This window comes from Lucilia sericata, unplaced genomic scaffold (genome assembly GCF_015586225.1).
Source record: "Lucilia sericata isolate MDLA Ls3-8-SP2 unplaced genomic scaffold, ASM1558622v1 Contig000105F_arrow, whole genome shotgun sequence".
Lineage (NCBI taxonomy): Eukaryota > Metazoa > Arthropoda > Insecta > Diptera > Calliphoridae > Lucilia > Lucilia sericata.
The window spans coordinates 340,939-354,325 of NW_023994137.1; the positions used below are offsets into that span (position 1 = coordinate 340,939).

At 31.1% G+C, this 13,387-nt stretch overlaps 1 protein-coding gene across 1 annotated transcript; it reads left to right on the top strand.

Moving 5' to 3' along the window:
* Window positions 1-7,809: 7,809 nt before the first annotated feature.
* Window positions 7,810-11,645, top strand: LOC119600179. Its single transcript, XM_037950274.1, has 2 exons — window positions 7,810-8,844; window positions 8,940-11,645. Exons 1-2 carry the CDS (start codon window positions 8,162-8,164, stop codon window positions 11,629-11,631), a joined length of 3,375 nt encoding a protein of 1,124 aa, XP_037806202.1. The 5' UTR covers window positions 7,810-8,161; the 3' UTR covers window positions 11,632-11,645.
* Window positions 11,646-13,387: the final 1,742 nt, after the last annotated feature.

Consider the following 13,387-nt stretch of genomic DNA (forward strand, 5'->3'; position numbering starts at 1 on the left):
ATCAGTGCGATGATCGTTATCGTCAAATTCCATACTGTTAGTACGATCATCGACAATCTCAATGGTTGTACGGTGGTGTACTCCTCAAGTTTAGTCGTCAATATCCATTGTTATACTAACACATTATACTGTTATTTCGATCGTCGATAATAGTACTGCTCAAGGCAGAGTAGAGTCTACAAAAGGCAGAGTGTAAAAATTTAGTTCTCTGACTGGTTTCTTCTGTTTTTATACATGTGTGATCATACGTACGCGTGAATGAAAGAGTACAAGAGAGCTCATTTGAGAGCTCATAGCGTTTCGCTCTCGTAGATTAACACATCATGCTGTTATTACGATTGTCAATAATTTTAATGTTTGTGCGATGGTGTACTGCTTAAGTTTTCATCGTCAATTTTCATGTCGTTCAGATAATATCGTGCTTTCAATAGACTGACGGATTGGCATGGTGTGCTAATCTTGAGTTCTAGCGTCACAAGATTCTATAAATTTTAAATAATAATTTATAAATTTTAATTAAATAATTTTAGATATGACGATTTAATACAAATAGTTAAGAATTATTATTAAATATCATGTTAGAGTGCTACATTCGGCTATGTCGAATCTTAAATACCCTCCACCACCATCAGTAGTGTCAGAGGGTATATATAAGTTTGTAACACCTAGAAATATTCATCTGAGACAAAATCATGGTCCTTATGAAATTTTGAATCGATTTTGCTATGTCCCTCTGTCTGTCTGTATAAAACACGTTCATGTAAAAGCGAAGCTAAATAAATTATTGAAATTCGGCCAAAAGATATTGTCGTAGACAGCTTGGTATTGAAAATGGGCAGAATCGATTTACTTCGGGAAAAGTTATGAATCGAAATTTTAAAAAATTAAGCATTTTTTAAACATTCTCATGCAATTTTTATACATTTTATCATTAAAATGTATATTACTCATTACTAAATAATGATATAGATACAAAATTTGGCACAAATATTGCTTTTGTATACAGAAATGGACAGATCATGATTGGTCGTAGCTTCCCTACAAGGTTTTTTTCCAAAAATCACTTAAACGCATATTCGTTATAAACGAGTTTGATTGTAGATATAAAATTTAACAAAAAAATAGATTTTATATACAGAAATGTTACTGTAAATTTTGTATACGATGGGTTTAGAAACAAATGCTATTGCTATATAAATGATGCATTCAAGTTCTTAGTATGGGTAGCGTAGATACTCGGTGATGCAATAAACACTTTATGTATGTATCAGTTTTTGATATCGAGTGGCTAATTATGAGTAGTATGTTTAGAGGGGTTCTGGACAGGCTTTTACATACAAAATTTGGTGTGCGTGATTTTTTCGCCATTGGGTAACAATCTGGTAAGCAGTCGAAGACTAAGAGAGGGATAGAAGTGATTAAACGAGGGAGAGGAAGAGAGTAAGTGAGGGAAAGAAGAGAGTAAGAGAATGATAGGGAGAGGAAGAGAGTGAGAGGAAACAGTAAAAGAAAGTAAGGTGGAGAGAGAGAAGAGATTAAGAGAGGGAGATGAAGGGAGTAACTGAGGCAAAGAAGGGGGTAAGAGAAGGAGAGGGAGAGGAAAGAGTAAAATAGGGAGAGAAAAGAATAAGAGAGTAATTGGAAGAGCGAAGGAAAGTAGAGAGTGAGATGAGAAGAGAGAATGTGTATGTGTTGTCCACCTGATAGTTTGAGTGTGTGTGTAATTTTATTTATCGATCATTTTACATTTTGTGTGGACTGTCCACTTAGTATGGGGATCGTTTTTATAATTGTTTTTGTGTGTTTGTATATATGTATTACTTTATAATAATTTTTTGTTTATGGATTCAAGCATGCGTCAACATTGATTGCACTTTGTTCGAGTACCCGAGCTATATAATCTCTTGCCATAGTAGCCCCGTTGGGGAAGGACAGGTGTCATGAGCAAGCTCAATCTAACCCCAACAAAGGAAAAGGCAATCACTGGTTAGAGTCAATAGAAGGCGCGTACCCAACATCAGGTGAAAACACGCTATTGATGTTCTCAGGAATGCTCTGTACCTACAAACATTCTCATCATCTAAAGATTCACCCCAGTGCATTGCTGGACCTCTTAAAGTCGCCCAACCACACTACTGAGATGGCTTCTGTTGGTTTGGTAGTCCGAAATACCCAAGATCAGGATCCCTCTTCACAAACCGATCTGTAACAAAGGATGTAAGAATTTCGAAAGTCAACTGAACCCAATAATTGCCCCGACAATTGTTCTTGTTGAGATAGCAACAGCACCGAGAAACTTCCCCGAAGCGTATGCCTTTTTCAATCAGTACTAGACTCCAATATATGGAGATTTTCCGAATCTTTCACCAATTTTTTGCAGTTTTATTCCCATGATCATAAAGATCTTTCTACGGAATGACAGGAATTTAGCATATGCTGCTTTGTACACAGACCTGTGTCATTTGAATAGAGAAGAAGCCAACGCATTGGATCCCGAAGAAACCTCAACCAACTGACCAGCCAGGACAAGCCCTGTGGGCAACTGGCCAACCGTAGTACAAGATTATGTGGTTCTCTGGTTAGATCCCTTTTCAAATCATGCAAGGACTAGGCCAGGCAGTAAAATGTAAACACCAGTTTATAGTCCCGGCGGACTAGAGGTACTGGTAGCACCTCTTTACCCCGGGATTGCAATACACCAAGGTGATACATCATGGAAACATGCCCCGGGGGTTTGAAAAGGGTATATATAAATTTGTCATTCCGTTTGTAATTTCTATAATATAATATTGTGACCCCATAGAGTATATATATTCTGGATCCTTATAGGTAGCGGAGTCAACTAAGCCATGTCCGTCTGTCTGTCCGTCTGTATGTTTGTTGAAATCAGTTTTCAGAAGACCAAGATATCTGAGATATGAGCAAAAATCTGAGACAACATCTGAAAATAATAATAATAATAATAATAATAATAATAATAATAATAATAATAATAATAATAATAATAATAATAATAATAATAATAATAATAATAATAATAATAATAATAATAATAATAATAATAATAATAATAATAATAGACAAACAATAACAAAACACAGTGGCAAACGGTAAAATTTTTTGTTATTGCAATTGCTTCTTTATAAAAACAAAGCAAAGGAAGAACATCACGTTACGTTGCTACTGGCTAGAAACATGAAATTAAGCATGTAGAGCCCGGAATATTTTTTAAACGCGTTCAGGCTTGTGTTTGTTGCCTGGCTTTCGACAGTTTTGCGTGCTTTCGTATCGCCTCAAGAGAGGTTATGTTTTGTTGGTGGAGACCATAGAATACTCAAACCATTAAAACTCAACCGCTTATACCCATGTGGAGACCATTAAACCTCAACTATTTATACCCTGGTGGAGAACATTGAATCTCTTCAACTTTACCTTTAAAAACTCAAATTTAACTTAAGTGTTTAGAGGTTTCCAGCTTCCAATATGAAGATATTGGTCAATATGAAGGATTTCCTTTAAACCAACTTGGCATACCCTGGCATTTTGCTTATGAGCTCAGCCAACAATTCAAATAATCCAAAAAAAAAAGAATGTGTTGCAAGCAACGCTCTTTGCATAAGCAAATAAAATTTGACAGAACTTGACGTGTGACAGTGGCTTAAGTTGACTTTAGCTAGTGTATGCTTATGATAGTTAGTCCTTTACTTCGATCATTTCATGTTGAATGATTTACATTGTGAAATTGCACTATTGTTATTAACGACACCTGTGCGTATACGTGACAAAGATTTATTGATTTTTCAAATATTAAGTATACGCCTAATTTAGAGAAGGACTTGAAAAGAAAACAAGAGTTTTATATTCGCTTTTGCCGAATCTATGTACAATTCACCATAGTGTGTTCAAAAAGTAGTAATAACAATCAAAATATGATAACAACAACTACTTACGTCAAAATATTTTTATTTTATATATTCGCAATTTTTGTTCATTAATGTGTTGATTAAGATATACGGTGAGACAAAATAAACGAAAATTTAAATACTGATACTTGATACTTTTTTCTCATGGTGGATCCGAGTAGAATAAGAAACTGTTTTTGAAATTTGCAAAGCACCTCCAAAATCATGAATATGGGTAATAAAACCTTGTTACACCGTAAATAATTCATATTTTTGAAAACAAGTAAAATTATACGAAAAACTTTAGAAGGATGAATATTTTCTTGCACTTTTCTGGTCTTTTAGTAAACGAATGATGTTTTAAATTATTTAATTTGAGTTATATAGTTTAATATGTTTAAGAAATAAAATCAAGTATCGCAAATAAAATCATTTCCAAAAACCCTTACCGCACAGATGTAGCTTTGAACTATTTCATTTGTTATAGAGCGTTTGAAAATTTACAGAATCTCTTGACATTAGTAGCACACACCACAACATCGTTAGGAATATCAACATCCTAAACAACAACACACGTACACACATACAATTTTTTGAAGGGCCCAAATATCTTCGGGTTTCAAATCTTCAATAATTCTGTCAGACATACTTTCGAGAAGTTTCCTATTTAAAATCAGCAAAATCCGTATAAAAATAACGCAGATATGTGCAAAAATCCAGATAACCTCTAAAAATTTCATTAAAAAAGGCTTTAAAAAACAGCCCAACAACAACATTGTATTAGAAAAAAAAGTTTGGATGTATGGGCGTTGTTTTCCTTGTTTTATGTTTTTTTATGCTCTTTATTAGTTGGTGGACAGCAAATAGTTGTACTTTGGTTTTTTGTGTCTGTCTGTGTGTTGAAATACATTTTCTGAAGATCACAAATATCTTCGGGTTTCAAATCTTTAATAATCAACAAAATCCGTATATAAATAACAAAGATATGTATGAGTAAAAAACCAGATAACCTCTAAAAATTTCATCAAAAAAACGCTTTAAAAAACAACCCAACAACAACATTGTATTAGAAAAAAAAACGTTTGGAAGAATGCGTGTTGTTTTCCTTGTTTTGTGTTTTTTTTTTTATTGATTGGTTGACAACAAATAGTTGTACGTTGGTTTTTTGTGTCTGACTGTGTGTTGAAATCAATTTTCTGAAGGTCACAAATATCTTCGGGTTTCAAATCTTCAATAATTCTGTCAGACATGCTTTCGAGAAGTTTCCTATTTAAAATCAGCAAAATCCGTATATAAATAACAAAGAAAAAATCCAGATAACCTCTAAAACAATTCATAAAAAAACGCTTTAAAAAACAACCTAACAACAACATTGTATTCGAAAAAAGTTATGTTTGGGTGTATGTTTGTTCTTTTCATTGTTTTGTGTATTTTGTTTTTATATTGTTTGGTTGACAACAAATAATTGTACGTTGGTTTTTTGTGCCTGTCAGTATGTTGAAATCAATTTTCTGAAGGTCACAAATTGCTTCGGGTTTCAAATCTTCAATAATTTTGTCAGATATGCTTTCGAAAAGTTTCCTATTTAAAATCAGCAAAGTCCGTAAATAAATAACGCAGATATGTATCAGCGAAAATCCAGATAACCTCTAAAAATTTAATCAAAAAACGCTTTAAAAAATAACCCAACAACAACATTGTATTCGAAAAAACGTATGTTTGGATGTATGTATGTTGTTTTCCTAGTTTTGTGTATTTTTTTGTTTTTTTATTGGTTGGTTGACAACAAATAGTTGTACGCTGGTTTTTTGTGTCTGTCTGTGCGTTGAAATCAATTTGCGGCAGACCCAGATATCTTCGGGTTTCAAATCTTCAATAATTTTGTCAGACATGCTTTCGAGAAGTTTCCTATTTAAAATCAGCAAAATCCGTACGTTGTACGTTGGTTCTTTGTTCATTGCATGATTTGATAAAATGCAGCAACAACTTTGTATTGGATTAAACATATATTTGAATTTTTGTTGGTTTTATTGAATTGTGTATTTTGTTTTTTGTGTTTTGCTAAAGTTTGTATGTTTGTTCTATTCATTGGTTTGTGTATTTTGTTTTTGTTTTTATATTGGTTGGTTGACAGCAAATAGTTGTACGTTGGTTTTTTGTGTCTGTATGTGTGTTGAAATTAATTTTCTGAAGGTCACAAATATCTTCGGGTTTCAAATCTTCAACAATTCTCTCAGACATGCTTTCGAGAAGTTTCCTATTTAAAATCAGCAAAATCCGTATAAAAATAACGCAGATATGTATCAGCAAAAATCCAGATAACCTCTAAAAATTTCATCAAAAAAATAACCCAATAACAACATTGTATTCGAAAAAACGTAGGTTTGTTCTTTTTGTTATTTTGTGTATTTTGTTTTTATATTTATATTGGTTGGTTGACGTTGGTTTTTTTCGTCTGTCTGTATGTTGAAATCAATTTTCTGAAGGTCACAAATATCTTCGGGCTTTCTAGAAGTTTCCTATTTAAAATCAGCAAAATCTGTATATATATAACAAATATATATATGAGTAAAAATCCAGATAACCTCTAAAAAATTCATAAAAAAACGCGTTAAAAAACAACCCAACAACAACATTGTATTAGAAAAAATTTATGTTTGGGTGTATGTTTGTTCTTTTCATTGTTTTGTGTATTTTGTTTTTGTTTTTATATTGGTTGATTTGACAACAAATAGTTGTACGTTGATTTTTTGTGTCTGTCTGTATGTTGAAATCAATTTTCTGAAGGTCACAAATATCTTCGGGTTTCAAATCTTCTATAATTCTGACAGACATGCTTTCTAGAAGTTTCGTATTTCAAATCAGCAAAATCCGTATAAAAATAACGCAGATATGTATGAGCAAAAATCCAGATAACCTCTAAAAAATTCATCAAAAAAATAACCCAACAACAACATTGTATTCGAAAAAACGTATGTTTGTTCTTTTTATTATATTGTGTATTTTGTTTTTGTATTTATATTGGTTGGTTGACGTTGGTTTTTTTCGTCTGTCTGTATGTTGAAATCAATTTTCTGAAGGTCACAAATATCTTCGGGTTTAAAATCTTCAATAATTCTGTCAGACATGCTTTCGAGAAGATTCTTATTTAAAATCAGCAAAATCCTCATATAAATAACAAAGATATGTATGAGTAAAAATCCAGATAACCTCTAAAAATTTCATCAAAAAACGCTTTAAAAAACAGCCCAACAACACATTGTTGGTTTTTTTTTGAATTGTGTATTTTGTTTTTGTGTTTTGCTAATGTAATGGTAGAGTCGGGAAAAATGAAATAAATTGAAATTTTATAAAATGAATCTTTTTTTAAACACACTATATATGGTTAAGAGTATATAACATTCGGCAAGGGCGAATATAGGTTTCTTATTTGTTTTTATTTATTTTTGTTCCGCATGGTGATAAAAAATGTATGAAAATGGGTCAACACTGCTACCCATGAAACTTTTACCATTAATATATATGTAAATCAAAAGTGTTTTGATTTTCATCAAAAAAATCACCAAATTTTGTTGTTTAAGAGACGATTTGGTCTACGGGAACTGGTTTTATCAGTTTTATTTTTTTTTTTCGAACATGAGTTCGCATTTTCGAATTTTTTTTTTAGTTTTTTGGATCCAAAAAAATTTCTAGAACTTTTTAAAATAAGTCTCCCCCTCTTAGTATAAATAGCTCCACTTGTTAGAAAATATAGTCAGTCCTGTTTTGATATTTAACGGAATCGGTCAACAAATAACAGCAAAAAAATGGCTAGCTTCATTTGTGAAATTTGTGAAAAAGTTTTTACTCAGAACTCGTCACTAAAAAGCCATACGAGATTGCATCACGATGGTCCATCATCATCATCGTTGAAGTGTACACCATGCAACTTAATTTTTCGCTCTCGGCAGGAATTGTTAAGTCATAGACACCGAATTGAACATAGTGAAAATAAAGGAAACACTGTTTATTGTCCGGAGTGTAAATCAAATATACAGGAAAAAAATTGGCCACTACATTTACGTACAAACACTCATAAAGCAAATTGTGTTCAACAAATTGATAATAATAATATAAAATGCATTAGATCATCTTTCACGAATCGCATAGCTACATATATATGCGAAAATGAAGATAAATCAAATATAATTGTGGAAGATTTTTTAAGTACAATTAAAGACAAAATAATTGAGTTGCTGCAACAAAATTTACAAAAACATATGTCAATAAAATTCAATTTTGAACTGATTTGTAATTACGTGTTAATTAAAGATGAAACATCTGAAACTGGAGAGATATCGCATCAAACTAAAATGCAGATAATAGACTCAACAACAACATCGCAAGATTTACAACAACATTACTCAAATCATTGTGATAAGATAATAAAGAAAATGGGTGAGTTTCAGGAGAGAGACAGTGGATGGACCTTATTGGATATTGCGAATTTAAAACTAAATATAAATAAATACGAATGTTTAAAAGGTTCAAATTATATTAAATTGCCAGAAAAGATAATGCGAAAGAAAGCTTGCATTAATATAAATAATAAGGACGAATACTGCTTCAAATGGGCCATAATATCTGCATTATTTAAAGTAAAAACCCATGTTAATTTGTGGAAATCTTATCATATTAATGATAGAATTAAAGATGAAATGATAACGCTAAAAAACGGAAGGGTTTTAAATTTTAAAAGTTTAAAATTTCCCTTAGCCGTTAATATGATAAAGATATTTGAAGAAAATAACCCCGACATCAGCGTCAATGTTTTCGGATTGGAAGGGGACAATGTTGTGGGTCCGTTCTACTTCACACAAAAAGAAAAGAAAATTCACATTAATTTGTTGTTATTAGAGGAAGACGAACGGGTTCATTATGTGTGGATAAAAAATATATCAAGGTAAACATATTTATAAAAATATAAAAGTTATACATATGTATATGCATATAAAAAGATCGTTCCTAAATTTCTTCTTTTTTTTCATATAATTTTAGATTGCTGAGAAGTCGGCTAACAAAACGTAAATGTGCAATACATGTATGTAATACATGCCTCATCCACTTTCATAATGAACCAGCCTTGCAAAAACACAAAGAGGGATGCAACAAAATGGTTACTATAATGCCGAAATCAGGTGATAACATTCTCAATTTCAAAAATTTTAAGAACCAATTGGATGTACCGTTTGTCGTTTATGCTGACTTTGAATGCATTTTAGAATCAACAAATTTCAAGAATTCTACTAAAGTTGAGTCGGTACAAAAGCATATCCCATATGCATATAGTTACTATATTAAGTGTTCATTTGACTCTAGTTTAGACAAGTTTAGAATATATAGTGGTGAAGATTCTCCAAAACATTTTTTTAAAAGTTTAGTAGCTGATACTTCAGATATTTATAATAACCATTTAAGTGTAAAGAAAACAATGAATTCTTTAACGCCATCTCAAGAAAGGAAACAAAATGAAGATACAACATGTCATATTTGCGAGAAATTATTAGATAATGATAGAGTGGCAGATCATTGTCATTTAACGGGTGAATACAGAGGACCTGCTCACAATAAATGTAACTTAGAATATCAAATAGCAAAATTCATCCCTATATTTTTCCACAATCTTTCGGCATATGATTGCCATTTGTTTATTAGAGAACTTTCATCTATTAAAGGTGATATAAATATTATTCCTTTAAATAAGGAATTATATATATCAATATCAAAAAGAATTTCAGTGAATGAAAAAGACACAATTGAATTACGTTTTCTCGACTCATTTCGATTCATGGCATCAAGTTTAGAAAAATTAGCTAGTTACTTATCCGATGATGACTTAAATATTGTAAAATCAGTGTATAGTAATAGTAATGAATTTAGTCTAATGAAACGTAAAGGTGTTTTTCCCTATGATTATATAGATTCAGAGAATCGACTTCAGGAAACACAATTACCTCCTCCTGAAGTCTTCTTCAATAAAATGACTAATGAGTCGTGCAGTGAAGAAGAATATCAACATGCAGAAAATGTTTGGAGTACATTCCAGTGTAAAACTTTATTAGACTATTTACTTTTATATCTCAAAGCAGATGTTCTTCTACTTTGTGATGTATTTGAAAACTTTAGGAAAGTTTGTAAAAACATTTACAACTTAGATCCTTGCCAATATTATACTACACCTGGTCTGTCTTGGGATGCAATGTTGAAAACTACAAAAATAGAATTAGAACTATTAACAGATATTAATATGTATAATTTTATCGTTCGAGGTATAAGGGGTGGTATTGTTCAATGCAGTAACCGTCATTCCATAGCCAATAATAAATATGTAAGTGATTATGATTCCTCGAAGGAATCAAATTATCTTATATATTTAGATGTAAATAATTTATACGGTTATGCAATGTCTCAATACCTTCCTTTTAAAAATTTTGAATGGGTTGAAAACATTGAAAATTTTAACTTAAATGATATTAAAGACGATTCTCCAATAGGGTATATATTAGAAGTAGATTTAGACTACCCCAGTTCATTACATGACTACCATAATGACTTACCATTTTGTGCAGAGACTAAAAAAATTGCAACAATGAAACAGAAAAAGTTAATCACAGATTTAAACAATAAAACAAATTACGTAATTCACTACAAAAATCTCCAACAATGTATTGAAAATGGTTTAATTTTAAAGAAAATCCATAGAATTCTTAAATTTAATCAATCAGATTGGCTAAAAAAGTACATCGATTTAAACAATCAGCATAGAACATTAGCAAAAAATTCCTTTGAACAAAATTTCTTCAAGTTACTAAATAATGCTGTATATGGTAAGACCATGGAAAATGTTGACAAGAGAAAAGACATAAAAATAGTCAGTGAATGGGAGAACAGAGGTAAACGATTAGGGGCTAGAGCTCTTATAGCTAAACCGAACTTCCATAGTAAGCTTGAAATTAATGAAAATATGGTTGTAATCGAAATGAGAAGAGCAAAAACCGTATATAATAAACCGATATATATTGGGTTTTCAGTTTTAGAGTTATCAAAATGGAAAATGTATAATTTTCACTACGATTATATGAAACCTAAATATCTTGATAACATTAATCTAAATTACATGGATACAGATTCATTTATATATGATATCAGAACAAATGACTTGTATGATGATATTCGAAATGATATTACTACTCATTTCGATACATCTGCATATCCGAAAGATAATATTTATAATATCCCGCTTGTAAATAAAAAAGTATTAGGAATGATGAAAGATGAGTGCAATGGCAAAGTTATTAAGGAATTCATTGGTTTAAGAGCAAAAATGTATTCAGTTAAAATTGATAGAGTTGAAAAAGAAATTAAAAAAATTAAAGGTGTTAAACAGTATGTAACAGCTAAACTATCAATTAATAATTTCAGAGAATGTTTACAAGAGAAAAAACTATATCATGACTCCATGTATATATTTAGATCTAAGGTACACCAAATTTACACTCAACACATACGTAAGTTAACTTTAAGTTATTTAGATGATAAGAGATTTATAAGAGAAAATGGTGTTGAAACATATGCATGGGGTCATTATGGAATTAATTCATCAGATTCTGAAATAAAACCATTAAATTTAAGCGATAACAGTAATATTATGGAGGAAGATGAAGATATTCTTCTTGATAAAGATATGTAAATGATGTAATTTATAAGTAATATGTAATATGAAAAATATATATAAATAAAAATATGTAATATGAAATAAAATAACAAAATTTTGTATTTATTTATCTTCTAACTATCTATCTATAAAAGCTATGTGTGACTAATTGATTTACTGACTGATTCATCATCGCCCAGCCCATACCGTTAAAGCTAGAATCATGAAATTTTGGTTATCGGTTTCTTTGACATTGAAGAAGATATTTTTAGAAACTCTAAACTCCTTTGGACAATTTTTGCTAGGACCAATAAGTGAAAAGTTACACTCATTTGAAAAAAGCCCTGTATGACCAAAATGTCCAATTTTTATCCCTTCTAACTCCGGCAGTTCTTGACCAATAGATCTGAAAATTGTGTCTGTAAAATTTGAGTCATTTGACACGAAATTGCCCATATATGTATGTAAAAGCCTTGAGTAACCGATTGATTGACTGACTGAATCATCAACGGTTAAAGCTAGAATGTTGATATTTGGACAGATTATTGAAAAAACTTTGATTGTCAATGAAATTGTGATGAAATAGTCCTTATATAAGAGTTGAGACCTCAGAAAATTATTCTAAGGCGATATAAATACATAGAAGCATTCTAATAAATTATGCGAGACTTCGTCTTTTTGGATCTAATGCCTAGTAATATGTATGTACGTGTTGTTCGTTTGCAAAGCAATTACTATGAATGTATATGATTGTTGTTAATATTGACCTTTGTGTTGGGGTATAGGTTTTTGTATGTGATATTGTTGCTGATATTGAAGGTAGTGCTGATGGTGGACGTTGTATTGTTATTTAGGATGTTGATGTTCCTACATTGTTGTGGTTGGTGTTGCTGCTGATGGTTACTGCTAGTGTTGTTTCGGGATTTGCCTGTATTGGTATTGTATATTGCGCTGTTGTTATTGATGTTGTTTAGATTATTACTGGCGTTTCTGTTGTGTGTTATAGCTGTTGTGTCAAAGTTGTACTTCAAAGCAACTAGAGCCCAAGATAAACGTATACTACATGTTTTTAATTATTTAATATGTGTAATATAATTATAAAAATAGATAAAATATCGCACAGCTTCCAGATCTCACCAGCAAACAACTTGCTTTAAAATATTTCATTTGAGCTACTTTTGAGCTGAATACAGAACAGAACTGGTCATGTTTTTTCGACATTAATCGAATTCCAATTAATGGGTGTACTTTCATTAGTACGTCAATTTTCATTCGTGTTATAAGAAAGCCTTCGTTAGTATGGCCATCGTCAATAAAACATTTTATAGGAGAAAGAAGTTACGTTACGTAGAAGTAACGTTGTTATGGTTTATATTACTGCTGTGATTAGCAGCAGTAACACCAAACACAACAACATTAGGAGCATCAACAACAGCGAACACCACCAACAATATACCTATACACTAACACAACGGTCAACATCAACAATCAGAGTCATAGTAATTGCCTAGCAAACGATCTTCTCGTTCTAAATCTTAAACATATATTCATATCAATATACTACGATAGAATATTAATCATAGCATTTTATGATGGGGGAGGGAAGACAGAAAGAAAACAAGCAAAATCAATGATCGTAAAACAGTGTGTGGTTGTCGTCGTATACATATATGTAAGTATGGATCCGTATGAAAAGCAATTTCTTATTTTTTGGTGAGTCATATCTACATATATATAATAAGTATCATTTTATTCTGTCTATAACTATCAACTAATATAGTGTTTAAAAATT

Coding starts and splice junctions, on each gene's coding strand:
- LOC119600179 (XM_037950274.1), top strand. CDS start 8,162: ATGTCAATAAAATTCAATTTTGAACTGATTTGTAATTACGTGTTAATT. Junction 8,845..8,939: donor TGGATAAAAAATATATCAAG/GTAAACATATTT, acceptor ATATAATTTTAG/ATTGCTGAGAAGTCGGCTAA.